General features: G+C 48.9%; 1 protein-coding gene across 2 annotated transcripts in view; it reads left to right on the top strand.

Moving 5' to 3' along the window:
* Positions 1-5,102: 5,102 nt before the first annotated feature.
* Trappc9 (trafficking protein particle complex subunit 9) overlaps positions 5,103-23,087 on the top strand; it is a 437,687-nt gene continuing 419,702 nt past the window's right edge. For both annotated transcript variants that reach the window (XM_038342309.1, XM_038342308.1), the window contains exons 1-4: positions 5,103-5,188; positions 8,408-9,000; positions 15,449-15,594; positions 17,098-17,226. In XM_038342309.1, the coding sequence (XP_038198237.1) occupies positions 8,417-9,000; positions 15,449-15,594; positions 17,098-17,226 (859 nt within the window). In that variant the 5' untranslated portion in view covers positions 5,103-5,188; positions 8,408-8,416. The remainder of the gene's footprint in view (positions 5,189-8,407; positions 9,001-15,448; positions 15,595-17,097; positions 17,227-23,087) is intronic.

The raw sequence follows: 23,087 nt of genomic DNA, 5'->3' as shown, positions 1-23,087 counted from the left end.
CCACCCCATTTAATAGATGGTGACATTGAAGGCATATAGCTCAGGAGTGATGGCTAGGGGCTCCTAGTTTTAATATGGCTATGATGATTGTCAATCCTACCAAGACTTTTTGACACTATTCTTTGAGGTTCCATGACTAGGTATTTCAGAGAAGCAGAGTCTGTCTGTCTGTCTGTCTGTCTCTTCTTTTTCTTTCTTTCATTCTTTTTTTTTTTTTTGAGACAGGGTGTCTCTGTGCAGCCCTGGCTGTTCTGGAACTTACTTTGTAGACCATACTGGCCTCCAAGTCAAGAGATCCACCTGCCTCTGCCTCCCAAATGCTGGGATTAAAGTTGTTGGCCACTACCACCTGGCATATTGTCTCTTTTTACTGGACAATTTTTCTCTTTTTTTCGTTCTTTGTTGTCAGTGTGCACATTATTATTATTGTGTGTGTGTGTCTGTGTGTAAAGTGTGAATGTCTGCGTGTGGGCACACACATGCCTCGAAGCATGCTTGGAGATCAGAGGACAACTTCTGGGAGTCACTTTTCCCTTCTATGGGTTCTGTGGATGGAGCTCAGGTCTGCAGTCTCAGTGGCAAATGTCTTTACAAGCTGAGCCATCTGGCTGGTTCTTTTCTTGTGTCTTTCCTTGTTTATTTGGTACTCTTGTCTTCTCCCCAAGCAAGGTCTAGGATTGCTCCACTGAGCTACATCCCCAGGTTACTGAAGAATTTTCTAATAAAGCTTGTTATGGCCTGAGTGGTTCTTCCCAAATTCCTATGTTGAGACTAATTCCCTATATGATGGTTTAGGAGGTCTGGTCTTAGGGAGGCTGATGAGGTCAGGAGGGCTCTGACCTTATTAGTGTGATTCGTGTCCTTCAAAGAGGTCAAATGGCTAGCTGAGTCGATCCACAATGAAGACACAAGACGTTTGCAGTCTGGAGCCCAGCTGGGAGTTCTATCAGTACATTAGCTGCTGCTGGCAAAATACCCATGCACTGGTAAATATAAGGGACAGAGGTTTATTTGTCTTATGTATTGTAGGGCACAGGCCAGACGGCTCCATTGGGTGATGGTATTGCTGGCAGTATTTCATGCAACACCGAGCACCAGACAAGGAGTGTTCTTGTTTCTGAGCTTGTCTGCCTTCTACCGTCCTTCTGATGAAGTGATCAGTATTAATCCTAATCACACCAAGGATCTTAATCTTAATGATCTCCTTATGATCCACCTCTAGTCACCAAGGTCAGATGGCATTTCCACACCCTCATCATAAGGATTAAACTCCAACACATGGAGCTTTGGGGCACACTTCTTTTTTCTTGTATACAGTATTAGCATGAACAAAGAATTTAATATTACTTGCTACAACGTATTAAACTTTCAAAGTCTTTTCCCCGGATAAAATGGCTGCACATGTTTAAGTGTTTCTTCATAAAACATAATAAAAATGAATGACAATTGGTTTCTATAGATCCTGGTAATAAGTCCTATCTTATTTATGCATATGATAAACAATATTCTTACGCAGGATTGAGTTAAGAACCAGTGGTTCTTGAACAATGCTATCAAACTGCCACATAAACTCTACATGTAAGACGGTGAACAATCTTCATAGTTAGGTCACATTTCAGCCAAGACAAGGACATCACAATCTCACTTTGCTGGCATCCTACGCTCATACTTCTAGCCTCCAGAACGGACTGGCAAATACCTCTGTTTAAAGCCACCCAGCCTACCGTCACATGTTACAGAAGCCTCAGTGAGGACAGAAAGCTTCCATCAACGCCTCCACCTCCACCAAGCGCTCTGTTGGGACCTGGTGTGAATATGAGGGCAGAAGTGCTGTAAATAAAACGGGATGGCCCACCTTCAAGATGAAGAGTGCCTTTGGGAGGCTAATGCTTACTGACTAACCAGCTGGTGCCTGCTTGCCAGGACCTTCAGCATGCTGCCCCTCCTCCCAAACCACCAGAAGTTTAGCTCAGGGTGGGAAGATCATAGGCAGTCTTTCTACGTGACTAAGTCCACGCATCTGGAGGGCCCTTAAGTAACAAGGTACTGAAAGACTCTAAATGCATTTGTAAGCCCCCTCAACCCTAAGACATTTTTCTAAAACCTTACACTCACTCTCTCTTGGAAATGGGACAGTCGCCCCCCCTCCCCACATACTGGACTGCTCATCCTCCTGTGTCCTTGTGAATAATCTTCAAACATAACTCCATTATGGGAATTGAGGCAAAGGCAACCCACAGATGTTGACTCAGTTCCTGATGTATTGATTTAGCTACTAGAACAAGGTCAGGATGGCCCACAGATGCTCTCCCTTATCTACCCGATCACGCAGCTATTCTGCCCTGGAATAGACCAATCATTGCTAGTAACCCTTTGAATAAGCCAATCCAATAAGTTGGAAAACAACCTACAGGTCCCCCCCACCTTGTGTCTGTGGCTTTTTGCTTTAAAAGATGGACTGTAGCCGGGCGGTGGTGGCGCACGCCTGTAGTCCCAGCACTCGGGAGGCAGAGGCAGGCGGATCTCTGCGAGTTCGAGGCCAGCCTGGTCTACAAGAGCTAGTTCCAGGACAGGCTCTAGAAACTACAGGGAAACCCTGTCTCGAAAAACCAAAAAAAAAAAAAAAAAGATGGACTGTAACAGCTGTCGGAGGTCCTTCATATCCCGAACCCGAAGGGCCCTGTCATGACAGAATAAAAATCCTCTTGCTTTTGCATCAATTGTGGTTATGTGAGTGATTTCTGGAGCAACTCCTCCCTGATGTTTGGACTTCTAGTCCAACAGTATTGGGGTAGGAAAAGCCAGTAAGAAAAGTCTTTGTTGTGAGAGGTGACCATAAAAGAGGAAGAGAAGAAAGGATACCTGTAAGAAGTAATGAGGGACAGGCGTGATGCCACATGCCTTGAATCTCAGCACCGGGAAGGCAGAGGTAAGAGGCTCTCTGGGAGGTCGAGGCCAGCCTGGTCTCCACAGCAAACTCCAGGACAGCTAAGGCTACATAGTGGGGTTCTGGCTTTAAAACCAAACCAAACCTAGGCAACATCTGGTTAATACTGTGCACCCCAGAGTACTCGCGCAATCAATGAGGAGCTGAGGGAGGGATGTGTGTGTTAGGGGGAAACTGTTTTTGGTAACTAATCTGTGTATGTCTGCTTCCCAGGTATTGCAAGACCATGAGTAAAGTTTGGTTTTTCACTGCACTCTGTTTCTCCAACTCCAGCTTGAGTTTGGGCAAGGGCATCTGTTCCTTGTAGAACTGATTTTTTGTTTTGCTTTGTTTTTGTTTTTTTCAAGACAGGATTTCTCTGTAGCTTTGGAGCCTGTCCTGGAACTAGCTCTTGTAGATCAGGCTGACCTCAAACTCACAGAGATCCACCTGCCTCTGCCTCCCGAGTGCTGGGATTAAAGACGTGTGCCACCACTGACTGGCAGAACTGATTATTTTAGAAGTCTTTCCCAACTTTAATTGTCCATTAATGTTTTACAGGCCATCTTTGTAAATCTTTGACTTCCCCATCTTCAGGGAGACACTGGGGAAATGTTAAGCGTAGAAGACACTTGCTACAGATAGTAAAAGACAGCCCTGTCCTGAGGATGTGGCAAGCGTTTAGTATGCTACGCTTATTCCTGTTTACTACTCCTCCTCTGTTTGGTAAGGTGTTCCCACCCTCACACAGGTGCCAGGGCAGTGAAATAATACAGCGGGTACATTATAAACAAGGGAATGGTGCACAAAAATAAGCAACATTTCCTGTTGCCAGCTTCCCGTTTTGCTTTCCAACTTGCTTATATTATCTGTTTATAGGGAATTAGAACAGAAAAGAACTACAAAAGAATTGGACTTGCCCTGGATTGAAATCCTTAAATAGTACCGTCCACTTACGTGTTCTCAGCCAAGCGGTGCATCTTTTCTGTATCCCAATGCACAGCATAGCTCTGCTTTGAGAATCTATGATGAATAAGGACTAAGCATGAGCCTGGCTCCTGACACACAGACCTCCCTCGCTCCCCCCACCTCTCTCTCTTACACACACACACACACACACACACACACACACCTTAACACAAACAGTGGTTTCACACTGGCTGGGACAAGGATGAAAATGAGAGTATTATTAAAAATATGAATTATAAAATAAGTTATAAAAGAGCATGGATACAAAGCAGAGAAATAAATGCTTACTAGCTTAAAGCAAGTGTTGGCTCAGACCACTTTTTCCCATGTGCTTGCTGCGTGGTCCACTCTGGTTTTCCATACTATTTTTTAATTGCGTTTTAATCGAAAAGAAATGCATGCATGCGTTAGAAAAATTTCAAACACAATACTATAAACACACAAGGGAAAGAGACTCCCCCCCCCCCCCCGCTGTTTTTCTGTTTTTCCTGGAGCCATTGTTATGTACCCAGGCACATTCTAACCCCCATACATTCTCTCCTTTTTATAAACACACTGGGGCTTACAATCTTCAGTGACTACCAAGCTTCTTGGCAAGCTGGCTTCCAAGGAACTCAGTAACCTTTAGGTTGGACTTACGACAGGGGCCCACGTCAGGAACCTGGTTTGACTGCAAAGGTATCAGTCTGATTTCAGGCTTAAGATTGACCTCATTCTCTAGAGAACGCAGCCCCTAGGTATTCTCACACCACACACACCTACTGTCCCAACCTGTAAGGGGAGTTGTGGGGCATGGTTGGGACGCCAGGTTCCCCGAGGACCACGTAGCCTGTCTTAGTGGGGCGTGATCAGGGTGCTACTAGGGGTCTGGCTTGGGTACCACCACGGAACTGCAAATCCAGCCCGGAGTCGGGGGACTAGCAGCTCCCACCGTAGGCACCTCCCCTAGTGAAGGTTTCGTACCCTCCGCTCCTCCTCTGGCTCCTCCCATCTCCCCTTCCCTTCCTACTCCCTCCCAGATCCTCCACTTCCTCCCTCGTCCTCCAGTCCTTTTCTTCCAGTCCTAAATCTAGTACCACCCTCTCCTCCGCCTCCCTCTTGTCGCTCCTCCCTCCTTCCCGCCTCTCTCTCAGGCTCCAGGTCTCCGGGAAAACCCGGGGCAGATCTTAGGCCCGAACACGATTTGCGCACGCGCAGGAGGGTGCCGGCTGGGCTGGTGGTTCGGAGGTTCCTGGCTTCTCAGTCCCGCTGCGCTCCAGGCCTCGGCTCCTGTTTGGGGGGCCGCTGTGCTGTGTAAGTGTCCCGCTGGGGCCCCGCGTTGGGGTTCAGAGCCAGAAGGGCTGGCTGGGGGATTAGCCCTGTTTGCATCTGCCCGGATCCCTTGCCTGCCCAGGTCCCCTGCTTGCCTGTTCCTCTGCTTGTCCAGGTCCCCTTGCCTGCCCAGGTCCTCTGCCCAGCTGGGGACCGCCTGCTACCCTGTGGCCAGTCATCTGGCGCCCCGCCTGCACCTGCGGTGAGGTGTGCGCACCTGAAGGATCTGCGTACACCTGTCCGGGATGGTCTGCACCTGCAGCCTCTTTGCGGGCCAGGCTGTGTTTGGCTCTCGGTCCCTCCTCTTTTCCGTTTCTGGAGCCTGAACTTGTGTTGCACTGTGCGCCACGCCCCTCGTCCACAATGCTGCACCGGGAACGGGGTGCGCCATCCCTAGCGGTCCAGTCTAGCGGGCGGCCCAAACCCAGCCCGACTGGGCAGTTTCCCTGGAATGAAATCTTTGCGCTGTCAACTCCAGTTTGCCTCCAGTGACAGCTTGGGAGGAGAAAGTGTTACACTGCCTGGCCTTTGAGCATGCCTCTCGGTTGTAGCCTCTTTTCCCTGTTACATTGTTAAAGCAGGGCTTCTTGGTGTTATGTCAGGTGAGTGTGACTTTTAACGGAGCTGAAATCAGGCTCCACTGAATTCAGGGAACCGTGTGAGGCTGACACACCCCCTTTAAAAACAGCGACTTTGCAGAGTTATGGAGTTAGAGCCACTTCCTCATCTGCCTTGTCTGTTATTATCAAACAGTAGCACCAGGGGCATGGTGCTGGAGACCTAGGAATATTCTCGAAGATTTCCTGATGAGGGAGGTTTGATTTTTTTTAATTGTTTCAGATGGTAGACTAGTGGGGGAGGGGAGAAGCTAGTGTCAAGAAACAATCTTTTTTTTGTTGTTGTTGGTTCAGTCTTTTTTTATTTTATTGATTTTTATTGAGCTCTACATTTTTCTCTGCTCCCATCCCTGCCTCTTCCCTCCTCCCCTTCAACCCCCCCCCAAGGTCCCCATGCTCCCAATTTACTCAGGAGATCTTGTCTTTTTCTACTTCCCATGTAGATTAGATCCATGTATGTCTCTCTGAGTGTCTTCATTGTTGTCTAAGTTCTCTGGAATTGTGATTTGTAGGCTAGTTTTCTTTGCTTTATGTTTAAAAACCACCTATGAGTGAGTACATGTGATAATTGTCTTTCTGGGTCTGGGTTACCTCACTCAAAATAATGTTTTCTAGCTTCATCCATTTTCCTGCAAAAGTCATGATGTCATTATTTTTTTCTGCTGTGTAGTACTCCATTGTGTAAATGTACCACATTTTCCTTATCCATTCTTCAGTGGAGGGGCATTTAGGTTGTTTCCAGGTTCTGGCTATGACAAACACAGCTGCTATGAACATAGTTGAGTTAATGCCCTTGTAGCACAATTGAGCATCCTTTGGTATATACCCAAAAGTGGTATTACTGGGTCTTGAGGAAGGTTGAAGAAACTTAATCTTAAAAAAAAAAAGAAAGAAATAGGCTGGCATAGTGGTGTTTGTCTGTAACCCTAATGCTGTGGCAGGGAATTGCCAGTTTAAGCCCAGCCTGGGCAATTTAGCGAGACCCAGGGTAAAAAGAGGGGAGGGCATTACAGGCTCCTTGGGAGAGAATTTTCCTAACTCGTGCAAAGTTTTGTGGGGAATCCTAAGTCCACGTGCAGTCCATGGTTTCTGGTATTTTCACAGTTGTATGACTGTCGCTGTTCCAGAACATTTTTCTGTCACTGAGAAAGAAAACCTGTACCTTTTAGAGAGTCACTCTTCATCCCTGACCCTTGGAAACCCCAGCAGCCATGGACATACACACTTTGTTTGTTTATGGTTTTGCAGGTATTTTGGGCATTTGAAGTTAGTGGGATCATCCATTGTCCACCTTTGTCTGGCTTTTTTCAGCCGACTGCCTTCCAGGTTCACACGTGTGTGGGTGCCTGCGTGCATGTGTTGGGGGAGAGAGAGAGGGGTATGGGGAGGGGAGGTATAGTTATTTGTTATTAAGTACAGAGTTTCAGAGCCGAAAGATGGAAAGTTCTGGAAATGGATGATGGTGGTGATGTGCAGCAATGACTACTCCACACACTTTCAGAACTGTTTGCGTAGGAATGGCACACCATATGTTTATTTATTTTTGAGGGATCTATTTGTTTATTTTTGAGGAAGGATCTCTTACACAGCCCTAGCTGTCCTGGAACTCACTTTGTAGAGCAGGCTGGCCTCAAATGGGCAGAGATCTGCCTACCTCTGCCTCCTGAGAGCTGGGATTAAAAGTGCACTTCACCATGCTTGGCTCTTATTTTTGATGATTTCATTGACATAGATCCTGTCCTGCTCCCCAGCTCTTCCGTTTAAATGTATCAGCCTGTGGTTTCCAGGTTGCAACTTTGTCACCCGTCAAATTTAAGACATTTTTGTTGGTATTTCCTGTGTGTGTGTGTGTGTGTGTGTGTGTGTGTAAAATCCTATGTAACTGCAGTGCCCTTACAGTCCGGGAGAGGGCAATAATCCACTGTAGCAGGGATTGAAGGAAGTTGTGAATAGCCTGATATGGACACTGGGTACTGAACTCTGGAACCCTGGAAGAGTGGTACGTACTCCTAATTGCTAAGCCATCTCTCCAGCTCCTTTGTTTCATTCCTTTTTATTTTTAAACAAATATTCTTTTGAGATAGTGGCGGGGGGTGGGTGTCTTACTATGTAGCTCTGACTGACTTGGAACTTACTAGGTATACTAAGCTAGCTTTGAACTCACAGAGATCTGCCTGCCTCTGCCTCTTAAGTGGCTGGGATTGAAGCCGGACTGACCAGGAACTCATGATCTGACTCTGGCCTCTGAAGTGCCAGGATGGCAGGCATGAGCCACCATGGGTGGATCATTTTTGTCATTCTGCACAGAGACCACACTGGACATTGGGAAAAGTTCACTAATACTGGTGTGTTTGGTCCATGGTTAGTTTCAAGGTCTGCTTTTCACAGAAGAGACAAGTAGCCTTGTGGGATACTGCGTTAATCACTAGTGGCCACTCAGAGTGACAGCCAGGGTTTCTGCTGAGGTTTACCGGGAGTAGACCTGGTGTGTGACACTGAGGTTTCTGCCCGTCACTGTTAATGGGATCAGTGCAAGTTTCGTGGGGCAGAGACGCCTATCATAGCCTCTTTTCCCTTTGGGCAGGCCCTCAGGATGAGTGTCCCTGACTACATGCAGTGCGCAGAGGACCACCAGACCCTCCTGGTGGTCGTACAAGCTGTGGGCATCGTCTCCGAGGAGAACTTCTTCAGGATCTACAAGCGGATCTGCTCGGTCAGCCAGCTCAGCGTGCGTGACTCGCAGCGCGCCCTCTTCATCCGCTACCGACACCACTACCCACCCGAGAACAACGAGTGGGGTGACTTCCAGACGCACCGCAAGGTGGTGGGCCTCATCACCATCACCGACTGCTTCTCAGCCAAGGATTGGCCACAGACCTTCGAGAAGTTCCACGTGCAGAAGGAGATCTACGGCTCCACACTCTATGACTCCCGCCTCTTCGTGTTTGGGCTGCAGGGTGATGTGGCCGAGCAGCCGCGCCCTGATGTAGCCTTCTATCCGAACTATGAGGACTGTGATTCTGTGGAGAAGCGCATTGAAGACTTCATCGAGTCCCTTTTCATTGTTCTGGAGTCCAAGCGCTTGGACAGAGCCACCGACAAGTCTGGGGACAAGATTCCCCTTCTCTGTGTCCCCTTCGAGAAAAAGGACTTCGTGGGACTGGACACGGATAGTCGGTAAGTGAATGTAGGAATGGTTGACCTAGAAGCCCAGGGCTTGGTGCCTCCTTACATAGGAAGCAAAAGCAATATAAAAGTGTGGCTGCAGCAGGGATAGCTGAAATGTGGTCCACTGGCCACTAAACAAGAGGACTGAGTCCCTTAGGGGTCAGCAATACACTCCTGGGTGTCACAGAGTCTCCAGGTGGGACTCCTGCAGTCATCACTGCCTGTGACTTCTGAGTGCCAGGAACCAGGTTATAGTGAGCTGGGATGAGCTATGTGTGTAAAACACACAGCACATATTGGAAAAAGAACATAAAAATAGATTATAACAAAAAACAAAACAAAACAACAACAACAACAAAAAAAAAAAAACAGCAAAAGATAAGCCGGGTAGTGGTAGCGCACGCCTTTAAGCCCAGCACTTGAGAGGCAGAGGCAGGCGACTCTCTGTTAGTTCGAGGCCAGCCTGGTCTACAGAGCTAGTGCTAGGACAGGCTCCAAAGCTACAGAGAAACCCCATCTCGAAAAAAAAAATTAGTTTGCATTGGTATATGTTAGGTTAAAAGCAAAGTTAGTATTCATTTCAACTGTTTTGTTTTTGAGACAGAGTCTCATGTAGCCCGGGTTGGCCTCAAACTCTTTAAGTAGCTGAGAGTGACCTTGAATTTCTTTTCCTCCTGCCTTTGCCTCCCAAGTGCTAGTAGCATTATTGGTGAGCACTGCAATATCCCAGTCCTTTTAGTGCTGTGCTGGAAACCCCAGTCAGGGTTCCCGCATGCCAGAAATGAGCTCTACCTACTGAGCCACATTCGTTGCCCTGTTTTGACTCTTTTAAACCATAGGCAACCGATCTAGGACGTGGTGGGTCACACCTATAATCCCAGCCCTCAGGTGACTGAGGCAGGTGGATCTACGGAGTGAGTTCCAGAACAGTCAGGGCTATACAGAGGAATCCTGTCTCAAAAAAACAAACAAAAACAAACAACAACAGCGGCAAAACAGAATACAAACTATGTGGCAAATAGACGGTTGAATTAGCCTCCGTGGCTGCTGCTTTGTCTGTTAGTACTGCCCCAGAGCAGAGGAGATTCTGAAGTGTTGGGGCCCTGGAGTGCAGCCTGTGCCTCCTACTCCCAGCCAGGCACTCTGCAGGTACCAGGTCATTTCCTCAGCCCAGAGCTGCAGGAGGTCAGAAACGCCACCTGGGAGAGTCACCCGAACACACTGAAGTATCTACATTCTCTGCATTCCGAGGTGGAGCAGGATGAAGCCTGTGGGTTTCGTCCCTGGCCCTTTTCCTCACACTTTTCCTTGGATCACAGTTGCAGACATGTCTTATGTTCTTAGCCCACTGTGCATGTCACCGCTTGCCACAGTGGCTGCTGGCAGAAGAGGCAAGATGGAAGCGCAGGCCTTTGCCAAGAGGGGTTCCCTTTTGATAGGGAGAGCTCGCTACAGCCACGGCACTCAAAGGCTGGATGGCCTTGGGCAGGAGCTCAATCAAAGAATCGAGTCTGTCCTGCTTCTTCATATGGAATTCAGATCATAATCCCAGGGAGGCTCAAATGGCGTAACACGCCTGCTGCCGAGTGGGTGCCGCAAAGTAGTACGCTTCTGGAATTATCTAGTGTCACCGAGCAACTTTCTGCTTGGTGGTGAGTTGATAAGAATGTACCACGGAATGGAGCCTTGGCCAAGGGCAGCCCCTAGGGGTTGGAAGCAGAGAGCGGCCCTGTCATGTAGTCTGTGATGTTTGGTCCCTCTGGATGGAATCTTCATGTCTCACCTAAATTGAAGCTCTTGGTGTGTCTCAGTCCACTCTCCTTCACCTTTGCATCAGGCCTGTAATTTCATGGCCTGGCTTCCCGGGAGGAAGGGTTAGGAAGCCAGTAGCTACTGAGTCAGAGCTGATGTCCCAGCCAAGCCCACTCCAAAGCCTCTGCTTGGGACTGGAGGGAGGTAATGATGCCGGGGGAAACCATAGTCCAGCCGACTCAGCTGGCTTTATCCCAGCCCTGTAAGTCTCTGGCTTCTGGGATGATCTGGAGCCAGGACAGCGCCTCACACTTGCCTGCCCCTCCTGGTAGAGTGAACAATTGTCCAGGCTGAAATGACAGTGTCTTGTAGCTTGAGGGGAAATGTCTGGACTCATGTCCAGTTTGGTTTGGCCCAGTCACAATAAGTTGATTGAACCTACAGAGCAAGCCCTCCTGGTGGCACGCTGGGTGTGCATGGATGTGTGTGCACACGCACACACTCATCAGAGCCATCAGGGGTTTTGTACATGTAGTGTGTAGCTCTCGGATTTATTTTTGTTTTTGTATGTTTCTAATTTTGCTTGTCCCTCTTTCTTTTCTTTCTTTCTTTCTTCTCTCTTTTTTTTTTCTATCATACCGCCCTGTGAGTATGTTGTTGGGTCTGAAAAGGTAGGCTGTGAAGACGCCGCTGTGAAAGTGGCTAGTTTGCCCATGTGCTGTTCCCATTGCCGCCTTTGCTTCAAAAAAACCAACACTGCTGCCTAGATCCCTGTGTGTTCTGAGCAGTCCTTTAGTTGTTAATTTCTTTCTTTTAGACTTCAGCTTCCTCGGCACCTAACCCATTGGTGTTTGATGTTTGTCAAAATACTTGTTCCAGGGACCTTTGTGGTCTTCAGTATTTGGTGACAAATGAGCCTTTACTAACGCCCTTTTCTTTTGAGGATGTAAGATGCCAGTTCATTTGGGTGGCCGCAGAGGTTTCCGTGGGGGATATTTTTAATGTGGGACACCAGGAGTGCAGCCTTGCTTGAACCCAGGCTTGGAAGCGAGTGAGGCATGCGGAGGGTGGCTGCGGCTGTGGGACGTGCATGGTGGCAGTGGCCGCAGGTCAGACGTGGGGAGCAGGGCTGCTGTGGGGAGCTGCCTGCCTTCTCTCTTCGCTTTTCCCTGAGGGGCCCATTGCCTATTCCTTCCTGTCAGCAGCTTCTCCCCAGAAAGGGTAGAGGCCATTCTAAGTGGATGGCAGTCTCTCTCTCTCTAAGAGGGCTCAAGGCTGACCTTTCTAAGACCAGGAAGCAAATGACTTTCAACATAGCCAGTTCATTGAGTCTTAAGCATGTGAGGACCTGTGTTACTGACCACTATTTCCTCTCTGCCTGCAGAGCTCTGTCTGGGCCCTCCTCAGCCAGGCTTTCCTCCCCGATATAGGCAGGAAAGGCCACTCTTCACCATGGAAGGCTGATGGCATGCCGCTCATCTGTGTCACAGATCTAGACCCCTCAGCATCTGATCTTTGGCTGACCTCGTCCCCACTGTCCCCACCCCTGTGGGGCAAGGGTCTTGTTCTGCATCCTGTTGCTACCACACGCTGCCTCTGAGCCTCCATTTACTGCTCTGGCTAGATGCAAACACTTTCATTTTTCATTTACTTTGTCTCCATGGAGATAGACTGGGCTTTCTGAGAGATTCCCTCCCATTTAGGGCTGGGGCCAAAAGAAGTACAGGGAGTTGAGGCCACGCTGCAGGGAAAAGCAGGGGCCCTACCATGGTTGCAGGGCCTTTCGTCACTCACTAGGTCCTGCATTCATTCATGTGACAATAGCTTGCCCTGGGCTTTCCTCTTCTCACCTGCTCATTCTAGCAGAATTGTCACGGAGACCATAAGACCACAGGGAACCATGAATCGGTGTCCTGGCCTGTCTTCTGGGCTTCCCGTGTGAGGGACAAGGACCCTCTTAAGAGCCCCTTGCAGGAGAGACTAACTTCTTTAGTGAGGACCCCCCTTGAGGTAGTATGGTCCACAGCTCTGGGCACTTGTGTGTTAAAGCAGGTCCTGGGGAACACACCAGGGCTCGTGTCAGGAACAAAGGAAGGGTCAAATGTAACATCTGTAGTTCTGCCCGGCACATCTGGGTGGACCACAGGTAGTCAGCTGCTGGAGGAGGTGGCAGGACACATGGGCGGAGGAGATGCTCCAAACATCTGGGGTTGGATTGGTAGTTAGGGGAGGTAACGTGTCAGCACTGAGTCTGTGTCTAGAGCCTTAGAAATAGGTGGGCTGATTTGGGGAGCCCTTTGGAAGCTGGGAATGGGCAGAACCCCCGTGGCAGGGTATGAGGAATATTGGCTCTTGGGGCAGCTGACATGTGCCCAGACGGCGTTGCCTATGTGGAGGGCTGTCCATCCAGATTGTGAAAATCCTGCTGTAGCCAGACAGGAGTGACTTGGGCTCTGGCACTGGATAGTAGGAGGGAGCTTGTATGGAACAAGTTGGGTGGCAGTGGTGGCAGGAGACAGGTGAGGCCATCCTCCAGGGAGGAGCTTTATGCAGGGGCAGGATGGGATTTCCAGCTAATGTCTTGTCCTTTCTGTGGAATCAGATGGAAGGTTGGGTAGGGGACCTAAGGAGAGAGGTGGCAGGGAAGTGGGAGAAAGGTTCTTGGCTAGTTGTGGAATCCATTTGTCCTCTTGATAGACTCAAAGAGACACACCTCCTGTGACCATAGTAGCTACGGGGGGTGGGGGCGAGGAAGGCAGTGCTTTGCTAAGTGTGAGCTACTGTGAGGCTCAGTGCTCTCTGGGAAGATGAGGAGGGGTGGCAAAGCCAGCACAGCTAGCTCTCGGCTGCCAGCTAGCCACCGAACCTGTGTATTTCACATCACCAACGGTATCTGAGGTGGGCTCGGCAGGCCCATGTTTGAGCGTTCTCAGACAGTTTAATTGGTGATGCAGCAGGGTCTAGGCTCAAACTGGTCAGACTCCTTCTCTCTTCTGAGTCTGCTCTGTGATGCTAGCACCTAAAGCCAGCCAATCTGGTGTCTTTAAAAGAAAAAAATCTCCTCACCTAAGTGCCCAAGCTCTGTCATAAGCTCAGAATTCCTTGGTGGTTAAGTGGCACCAAAAAACTTGACCCCCTCCCCCCAGACAGACAGATCACTCTGGCAAGGACATGGCTTTAGAAAATGTGTATGTACAATCACACACGAGACTTTTACACTTCCTTTCTTTGTGGTACCAAAGGCTTCCCCTAGGGCTCCCACCCTGTACTATGCTAAATGTGTGCTCTAACACAAAACTACAGCCCCAGCCCTACAGAGTAATTAAAAATAAGGTTTTGTTTATTGTATGTATTTGTATATTGTATGTCTGTGCACCATGTGTGTGCAGTGCCTGTGGAGAGAGAAGATGGCTTTGGATCCCCTGGAGCTGGAGTTACAGGCAGTTTTGCATCACCCTGTGGGTGCTGGGAACCGGATGTAGGTTATTTGGAAAAAATAGCAAGTGCTGGGCCCTCTCCAGCCCTCAGAGTAATTTTTCCCCCTTAGGTGGTGAGGTTAGGCTTGGGACAGTGTTCTGGGCTGAACATTCTCAGTTGCCCTTGTCCTGTCTGGAATGGTGGGAGCCTGGAGGGCCAGGGCATGAGGGCACAGAATAGCTGGTGGTGGACTCCCCCCCACCCCCCAGATCTGCACAAGGAAGTTGAGGCAAGAGAGTGAAGTACCAGGTTATACGTTGGGAAGGGTATGTGGGGGGTGGTAGCCCCTTGGGGAAGGCAAGGAAGACTGGTCTGGAAACCTTGGGGTGACTGTGGCTGTGTCTCCTGGGGATAAAAGAGCAGCCCAATGCTGTGTTGCTTGTTAGCAGGACCATCCTGGTGCAGCCCTGTGCCAGGGAGTATAGCAAAAGCTCATGTGTCTGCCCCCTTCATTTCTGCACAGACATGTCTTCTAATAGTTTTGGGTGCAGAGAAGCTAAATCCCCAGGTAATCAGAGAGCCAGGGCAGCCTGGTAGAGTTGGGCCAGACAGGGCTTCACTTCCTGTTGGGATCGCCAGTCTCTTTGATTTAGTTAGGACTTTCCTCACTTTCGTTGTGGCTGTTCTCGAAAACTTGCTTAATGCAACTGTGGTTTGCTTTCTAAAAGAGTTGTATCTTTGAAGCTGTTTAATATTCAAAGGGTTAGCAGTGTTTTCCGAGGGCAAGCCTGCTCCATATTGTGCATTGTTCCACAGCATGACCTCACCAGTGTTTAAAGATCCCTAACCCGAAGCTCTGAAATTATGAAGACCAAGGTCCTGTTTGCTAAAGCCAGATAGCTGACTGATGATATGGCCCATCTCTTTTTATGGAACAATCCTAGGGCTGAAGTGGAAAGGGGGGACCACTGATTTATTTAAAAGCTGAGACATACGCTCTGTGATCATGCTGAAATCAGAGCTATCTGAGAAGAAGGCTCTGACTGTAGGTAGCAGGAGGCTTGCTTTGGACTACTTTAAAAACCATGCAGGCAGCACAGCTTTGAGACCAGGACCCCTGCAGCTCACATGACTGGCAATGACTGCTGCTGGCTTCCAACCTTAGAGCCTAACACCGCCTTCTCAGCTCTTGTTAGTGGTAGAAACTCGCATCCTGCTCAGCCCTGTGCCCGGGAGAGTGAGAGAGGGCAGCAATAACAAGGCATTTCCCTTGAATCTTCTCTTTTAGACATTACAAGAAGCGGTGCCAAGGCCGCATGCGGAAGCACGTGGGGGACCTGTGCCTCCAGGCTGGGATGCTGCAGGACGCCCTGGTGCACTACCACATGTCTGTGGAGCTCCTGCGCTCAGTGAATGACTTCCTGTGGCTGGGAGGTAAGGCAGTCGGAGTGGAGTGGATGCGTCCGCTGGTATTTGAATATGACGAAGTGTGTGTGTGTGGGGAGCAGGTAGTGCCTGCTGATTGCTTTGTGGGGTCACTTCCCTGACCTATCTGCTGCTCACTCTGCACCCGTCCTATCCCACATCCTCCGAAGGAGGCATATACTCCCTTCAGCCTGTGTTCTTGGCCTCTGCTTTGATTGCCCATGCCCATGCCCTCACCTCTTCAAGCCAGCACACATTCTTCCTGCACACAGTAGGGATGATGATGTAGTCCCCCGTGAGAGAACTGGTTGTGCAGTATGTGTGCAGTGGTACCTGGGGGTGGGGGATGGGAGGTGGCACGTGCCTTTAATCCCAGCACTCAGGAGGCAGACGCAGGCGGATCTCTGTAAGTTTGAGGCCAGCCTGGTCTACAGAGCGAGTTCCAGGACAGGCTCCTGTCTTGGAAAACCAGAGAGAGAGAGAGAGAGAGAGAGAGAGAGAGAGAGAGAGAGAGAGAGAGAGAGAGGAGAAGATTGGTCTGCATGTGTTTGCTGCTGTTCCAGATGGTGTAGATATAGGATATGGGGGAAGGCAGTTTGGTCTTACCTTGGAGGGATTACTTTTAAATTCCTTTCTCTCCCTCCCGCCCCCACCTTCACTCCTCGGCTTAGGACAGGGCCTCGCACTTGCTGGCCAAGCACTCTGTCACTGATGTGCATATCCCCAGCCCTACACTGTTCCATGTTTCCGACTCAGCATACTTCCTGCGCCATAGATCTACAACCTGGCACAGGTTGTAAAACTGCTGGTCCCGCAGGACTGACGAGATGGCCCAGTGGGTAAAGGTGCCTGCTGCCTGACGACCCTAGTTCAATCCCCTGCACCTACATATTGGAAGGGGAGAGCTAAATCTCCCAAGTTGTCCTCTGACTTGGGCAAGCACCATGGCATAAGCCATCACACCTCCCACCCCATTAAGTAAATCAATATAACCAACCAACCAAAGAGAGCCCTACAGACTGTGAATGAATGAGGACATGAAGTTTTCCTAGTACCTAGGCCATCAGCCACACCTGGAGCCTTGCTAGCCTCTTGCATTGTCCTCCCTGACATGGCCTGCAAAGACAGGTGGCACATCTCTGTGTGCTGCAGACCTAGTGACCGACTTCCTTCCTTCCCTCCCCTTCCTTCCTTCCTTTCTTTCTTTCTTTCTTTCTTCCTTCCTTCCTTCCTTCCTTCCTTCCTTCTTGTTCTTTCTCTTTTCTCTGAGATAGACTCTGTCTGACCTGTAACTCACTATGTAGACCAGGCCAGCTTTGAACTCACAGAGACACCCCCCCTTGTCTCTTCCTCTGCCTCCCCAGTGCTGGGATAAAGGCATGTACCACCATGCCCAGCTAATGATCGTTAACTGTAAACTTTGCTTTTGAGAAATTGGACTTTTCAAATAAGAATGACTGCAGGGTGATGATTAGACTTCGCTAATCATCTCTTGCTCCTCTTTACACCCAGCCGCCCTGGAAGGGCTGTGCTCGGCGTCCGTCATCTACCACTATCCCGGAGGAACTGGCGGCAAGGCTGGGGCTCGGAGGCTCCAAGGCGGTTCACTTCCCTCAGAAGCAGCCAACAGACACCGGCCAGGTGAGCCTGCCTCACTCCGCCTGCACCCACTGCAGTCCCCAAGGGGAGGAGCAGCGTGCTGTGCTACCTTTTCCTTTCCTCTAGGTCTGACGAATGTTTCTAGGTCAGGGTAGTCTGTGCATTCTGCAGTCTTGGAGATGTTTTCTTCTGGCTTCTCAGCCTTGCAGGTGCAGGAAGGGTCACATATAATAATCGCTGGCTTCTGAACTCGGTCTGTGCCTGTGTAACTGGTACCACTGGTCCCCGGGGTTGGTTTTGACTGCTGATGCAGGAGCCAGGGCTATTTCTGGTTTCGTTGAAATTTTTTCCCTTGTGAGTTAAACTTGGTTTTCTGTTGTTTCGTTCCAGTGAAGAGCCAAAGACTTCTGTGGATGACGAGACCCACAGATGAGCTTTTGACCCTTAGTACATTACTGGTCACATAGCAACGGTTAGGCAGCTAAGGAGGAATGCCCTAACTCAAGGCCAAAGCCAAAGCTGCTAGGTACTTTTCGGTCTGTGAAATTTTTAGGAAACCTCCACAAAGAGTAAGCTGCATTTCCTCCTAAATGGGGGCAAAGTAGTGTCATTACAAAACACAGCTCTCACGCACAAGGGAAGGAGACAGTTTATTCTGAACCAAATAGAAGTGATTATGGTCAGGAGCATAGATACAGCGTGCTCAGAGTGACGTTTTCCACTGTGGGCATGGCTACATGGATTCTTTATAGTTACAGAACCAGAGACAGTCACAAAGAAGTGCAGATAGGGACATTGGTTAGGGGGGTTACAGAAATCAGGGACATCTCTGCTATGGGTCTCAGGTGCTGTCTGATGACATTCATAGCTTTTAGGTACATGGAAGGTTGGGATCTGCTAAGGTAATATATCACAAGGGGTTTATCCTGATAGTCACAAGAATGTTTTCCCAGAAGTGGGCAAGGAATGGCCGGCAAGGTGCTAAAAACAGCCCAGGATAATTTCACAATCAAACTCTACAGTCACGGAAGTAGTCATTCAGTCGGCCTGCAGAATCTCAAACAGAGGCATGGCTTTCTCAGAAGACATCAGTCCCCAGTAGTTAACACGTTAGAAGGGAGTCATAATAATTCTCTGGTCACCCATTGTAGAGCATGCCAAAGCTGCTAACTAAGTGATCTGGTTCTGCAGGGACCTGCTTAGATGAGGGCCCTTGATGCTTGTCTGCCTGACGCCCCTGGTGGTGTCTCCATTATCAGAGAGGAAAGAGAGCAGGCTGAGAGGCCATGCTGAGAGAGGGGAGGAATCCGCCTTCTGGACTTTGATCTCCCCCAGATGCTGGGCCGTGTGCTGGGTGTAGCTGCAGGCCCTGCTGTGAGACCACAGCCTCTGGAGTTTCCTTCTCAGTCAGCTCCCAGGTGCTCATGTCTCCAACACAGCCAGCAAAAGCAACTTTTTTTTTTTTTTAAAAAAAAGGTTTTCAGTGTGCTGACTGCCCCTGATGTGATTTCAGACACTGGAAGCTTTTAGGGTAACAATCTTTTTTCCCCCTTGCTGGGTATGGACAGGAGATACTTAAGTAACTGAAGAACTGCTCCATATCTCAGGAGAAATGCCTTTCTTTAGCCTCCCTTTGTGTGAAAGTGCTGGAACTTTCACTGTTGAAGTCAGCCTAGGTCTTAAAACACTCATGTGACAGCTGAAAGGCCAGGAGGTCAGAGAGACTGACCGCTGCAAAGGTGGAGGCCTGCAGCACATCAGCAGCTGGGTCTGGGGGGTCAGATGTGCCAACTTACTTTAGATTCTAATCTCCAGTCCAGTTGGCGTGTAGTGGCAGCCTTGTCTTATTGCATAGAGGTGAGCATTTACCGCAGACAAGCATTTAACATCCTCCCTTCTATCTCATGATTCAGCCACAGAAGAACAGAAACCTAAATTCCCATTTTGTTACATGTGACTGGGACTATGTTGTGTAATCCTAAGGAACTGAGACAGGAGGATCACCATAAGTCCAAGGCCTGCTTGAACAACATAATGAGCTCCAGGCCAGCCTGGGCTATAGAATAAGATCTTGTTTAAAAAGATATTGGGAGTCTGGGATTATGGCTCCGTGGGTAAAGGCACCTACTGCTGACTCTGAAGACCTGAGTTTGATCCATGCAACTTACATGGTAGAAGGAGAGAACTGACTTCCACAAGTTGTCCTCGGACCACACACACACACACACACACACACACACACACACACACACACACACACACACACACACCCCCCACACGCACACCCCCCCCCCCACACGCACACACGCGCACACGCACACATACACACTCATTCTCTCTCTCTTAAAGGGGCTGGGAAGATGGCTTAGTGGGTAAGAACACGTGCTTTCCAACATGAGAAGCCCAGCACTGGGTGGCAGAGACAAGCTCTCTTATTTTTTATATCACCTGCTGTGATAATATACTCTGGCAATAGCAACTTAGGGGAGATGGCTGCTTTGCTTTTTTAACATTTCTATTTGTGAGTATGTGCACGTCTGAGGATATCTCTGGAGGTTTGAAGAGAGCATTGGATCCCTTAGAGTTACAGCTGTAAGGCCCCAGCTGTGGATGCTGGGAATTGAACTCTAGTCCTCTGCAGGAGCAGCAACAGCTTTTAACCTCTTGACCAGGTCATAACCGTTTCTCCAGGCCCCTCAGTTGGGAAAAATGCAAAGATTGGGAGAAAGTTTTGGAACTGGCCGCTGGAAGGACCCCGCATCTCAGCTTCCTTGCCAGATGCTCCGCCCTTCCTGTTATGCTGTCCTCTGTGAGCCTGTCTCTTTTGCCGACATCTGGGGGGCAGACAGTTTAGTTTAGCTGCTGAACAGCGCCACCTTCCCTGAAGCCAGCAAGAGCCTGTGCTGGCTGAACCGTGAGCTGTGCATTGTAGTCCCTGAAAAAGCATCAGGCAGACCCTGGGAGGATTCTTGTAGGATGTTCATAGGGGTTGCTGTTGCACTTATTTTTATTTATTATTATTATATTGCTATTACATTACTATTGCTTTTTTATTTTTTATTTTTCCCACTTGAACAAGAGGTCCTAAACCAGGCTCCTTGAACATGGGTTCTTCATTTGCTGCTTTAGACTCGTCCCTAGTGTGTATCTGGAAAAAGCCTTCTGGTTCCATGTTGTTTTTGTCGTGTTAGCTCAGTGTGAGGATTTCAGGTACTGTCAGGGCAGCAGTGAAACTGCATTAGGAACCGGGTAGCTGTGGCGTCATAGCTCTGCAGCATCTTACCGATGAGAGGAAGGCTGCCAGCTAGGCCCTGGGTTTCCTTCTCCACTCCCGTGCTCATTAGTGGGCACCCTGTTGGGTCTAAGAAGACCTTGGCTTCCGGTTTAGCCGAGGTGGCTGTGTAGAGGTGCTGTGCTCAGCTCTATGCATTAGGCGTGTTATCGAACTTGTCGGTCACAGCTTGTGTCCCAAGTCGGGTCTGGCCACCAATCCTCAATAAGCCAATTAAAAATAGCTACGTTAAAAGTGGGAAGCAGGAAAAGGAGATTTATTCCTTGTTGGGAATAGGTTTGAGAGGGATAAGAGTTGTGCCAAGTGGCCCCGGCTGGCCTTGAACATGGGTCTGCTCCACTCTTCCCACCGTTAAACTGAGATTATAGGCATGTACCATCATGCTGGTATTGGAGCCATCATTTTATAAGGTTTGATAATCTCTAAGGAATTCAAGTAGGGAGCAATAGTGTTATGAGGGAAGACCCAATTAAGAAGTAGAAGGACGGAACTGGAGAGATGGCTCGGCGGTTAAGAGCACTGGCTGCTCTTCCAGAGGTCCTGAGTTCAATTCCCAGCAACCACATGGTGGCTCACGACCATCTGTAATGAGATCTTGTGCCCTCTTCTGGCGTGCAGGCATACATGCAGACAGAATACTGTATATATAGTAAATGAAAAAAAAAAGTAGAAGAGCCAGGGCCTGGCCGTGGGTTTATAATTTTAGTTAGTGGGGAGGCTGAGGCAGGAGGATGGTAAATTCAAACTTCAAAGCCTGCCTGGTGATGGAGCAAGACTCGGTCTCAACAATAAAATTAACAAGTTGGAGGTGACTCTTGTTTGAGAGGCCCACAGCTGTGCTCTCAAGGGTGGCTTACCTTCTTCCTGAGTGTCTCTCTTTCTCTTAACCTTTGAACTTGAAAACACCTTCTAGCTGGGCATGGTGGCAGCACATCCTTTTAATATCAGAATGGGGGAGGGCAAAGGCAGGTGGATTTCTGTGAGTTAGACCACACTGATCTATAGAGCGACTTCCAGGCCAGCCAGGGCTACATAGGAAAATATCCTAACAAATTCTAATTCTACATCTTAAAACTGAGGCGGAGGAGGGGGAAGAGAGGGGAAGAGGAGGGATAGAGGGAAGCTGGGAGGTGGTGGCTCATGCCTTTAATCCCAGCACTCAGGAGGCAGAGGCAGGCAGATCTCTGTGAGCTCAAGGCCAGCCTGGTCTACAAGAGCTAGTTCCAGGACAGGCTCCAAAGCTACAGAGAAACCCTGTTTCAAAAAAAAAAAAAATCAAAACAAAAAACAAAACAATCCCTAAAAAACTGGGGGGAGGGGCAGGGTTGGGGTTGTACCTCAGTGGTAAGATACTTTTCCAGCATACGTGAAACCTGGGCTCAGCTAGCAGCACACACACACACACACACACACACACACACACACACACACACACACAGAGCAAGTGTCCAGGGAGGATGGGCAGCAATGATGCTGCTGTGTTGTCCGACCTAAAGCCATGGAGTCTCTTCCTGCTTTGCTTGATGCTTTTGAGACAGAGTCTCACTGTGTAGCCCGGAGCTTTGGATCTTTCTGTTTCAGCCTCCCTGATGAACACATGAGCCATACATACACACATGTACATGTACATATATAGCACACACATATACATCCTACAACATTACTAGAAAATAAAAAATAAAGCACAAATAAGGGACTGTAGCGATAGCTTGGTTACCAAAGTGCTTGCCACTAAAGCATGAGGACCTGGCCTTTTCGTTGTTGTTGTTGCTTTTTCTTTTTCATTTTAAGACAGAGTTTCTCTATGTAGCCCTGGCTGTCCTGAGACTCTGTAGATCAGGCTGGCCTTGAACTCAGAGATCCTGCTTCTACCTCCTGAGTGCTGGGATTAAGGGTGTGCACCACCACCATCCAGCTGAGGACCAGACTTTTACCTCCAGAACCAATGTAAGAAGAACTGGGTACGGTGGTGTGTACTGGAATCTCAGTGCTGGGGAGGCAGAGATACAGGGAATTCTTGGTCTGCATAGCCTAATTGGCAAGCCCTAGGCAATTAACAACAACACAACAACAAAAAAATACCTTGGAAAATTTGGTGGATGTCTTTAGAGACATGGCATACAGGGTTGACCTCTGGTTTCTTGAGTGTGTATGGGCGTGCGGGTGCATGGGTGCGTGCAAAATAAAAAGATTGCTAAATTTTACCACGTAGCTGTCAACTGGCACCATAATCACAGAGCTCGTTCTTTACACAGACAATTGAACAAATGTGTGTTGATGAGTGAAAGCGTAGGCTGTTGGGACATACCTTTTCGAATCCTACTAAAGGGTTTACAAATGACAACAGTCATGATGAGCTTGAGTCTTGGGCCCAGAGCTCACAGGGTGTGCTTTGCTGTGATGGGTAATTACCTTCTGCAGAGAACGCTGCTCTCTGACCTCATTGACATCTGGGTGGCTCAGCAGATCAGGAAGGCTTTCCCAGCTCCTTGAGAAGAGCGAACTAATTGCTTTCATGTGTAAGCTCACTACGGAGTTCCTCTTCCTCCCTTCCCTCCTCTTCATCTTTTAAAGAAAATTATTATTTCTCTGTGTGTGTGTGTGTTTAGAC

The sequence above is a fragment of the Arvicola amphibius genome, chromosome 9, assembly GCF_903992535.2.
Source record: "Arvicola amphibius chromosome 9, mArvAmp1.2, whole genome shotgun sequence".
NCBI lineage: Eukaryota > Metazoa > Chordata > Mammalia > Rodentia > Cricetidae > Arvicola > Arvicola amphibius.
The sequence above is the reverse complement of the archived record's forward strand: the minus strand, read 5'-3'. Positions and strand labels throughout refer to the sequence as shown.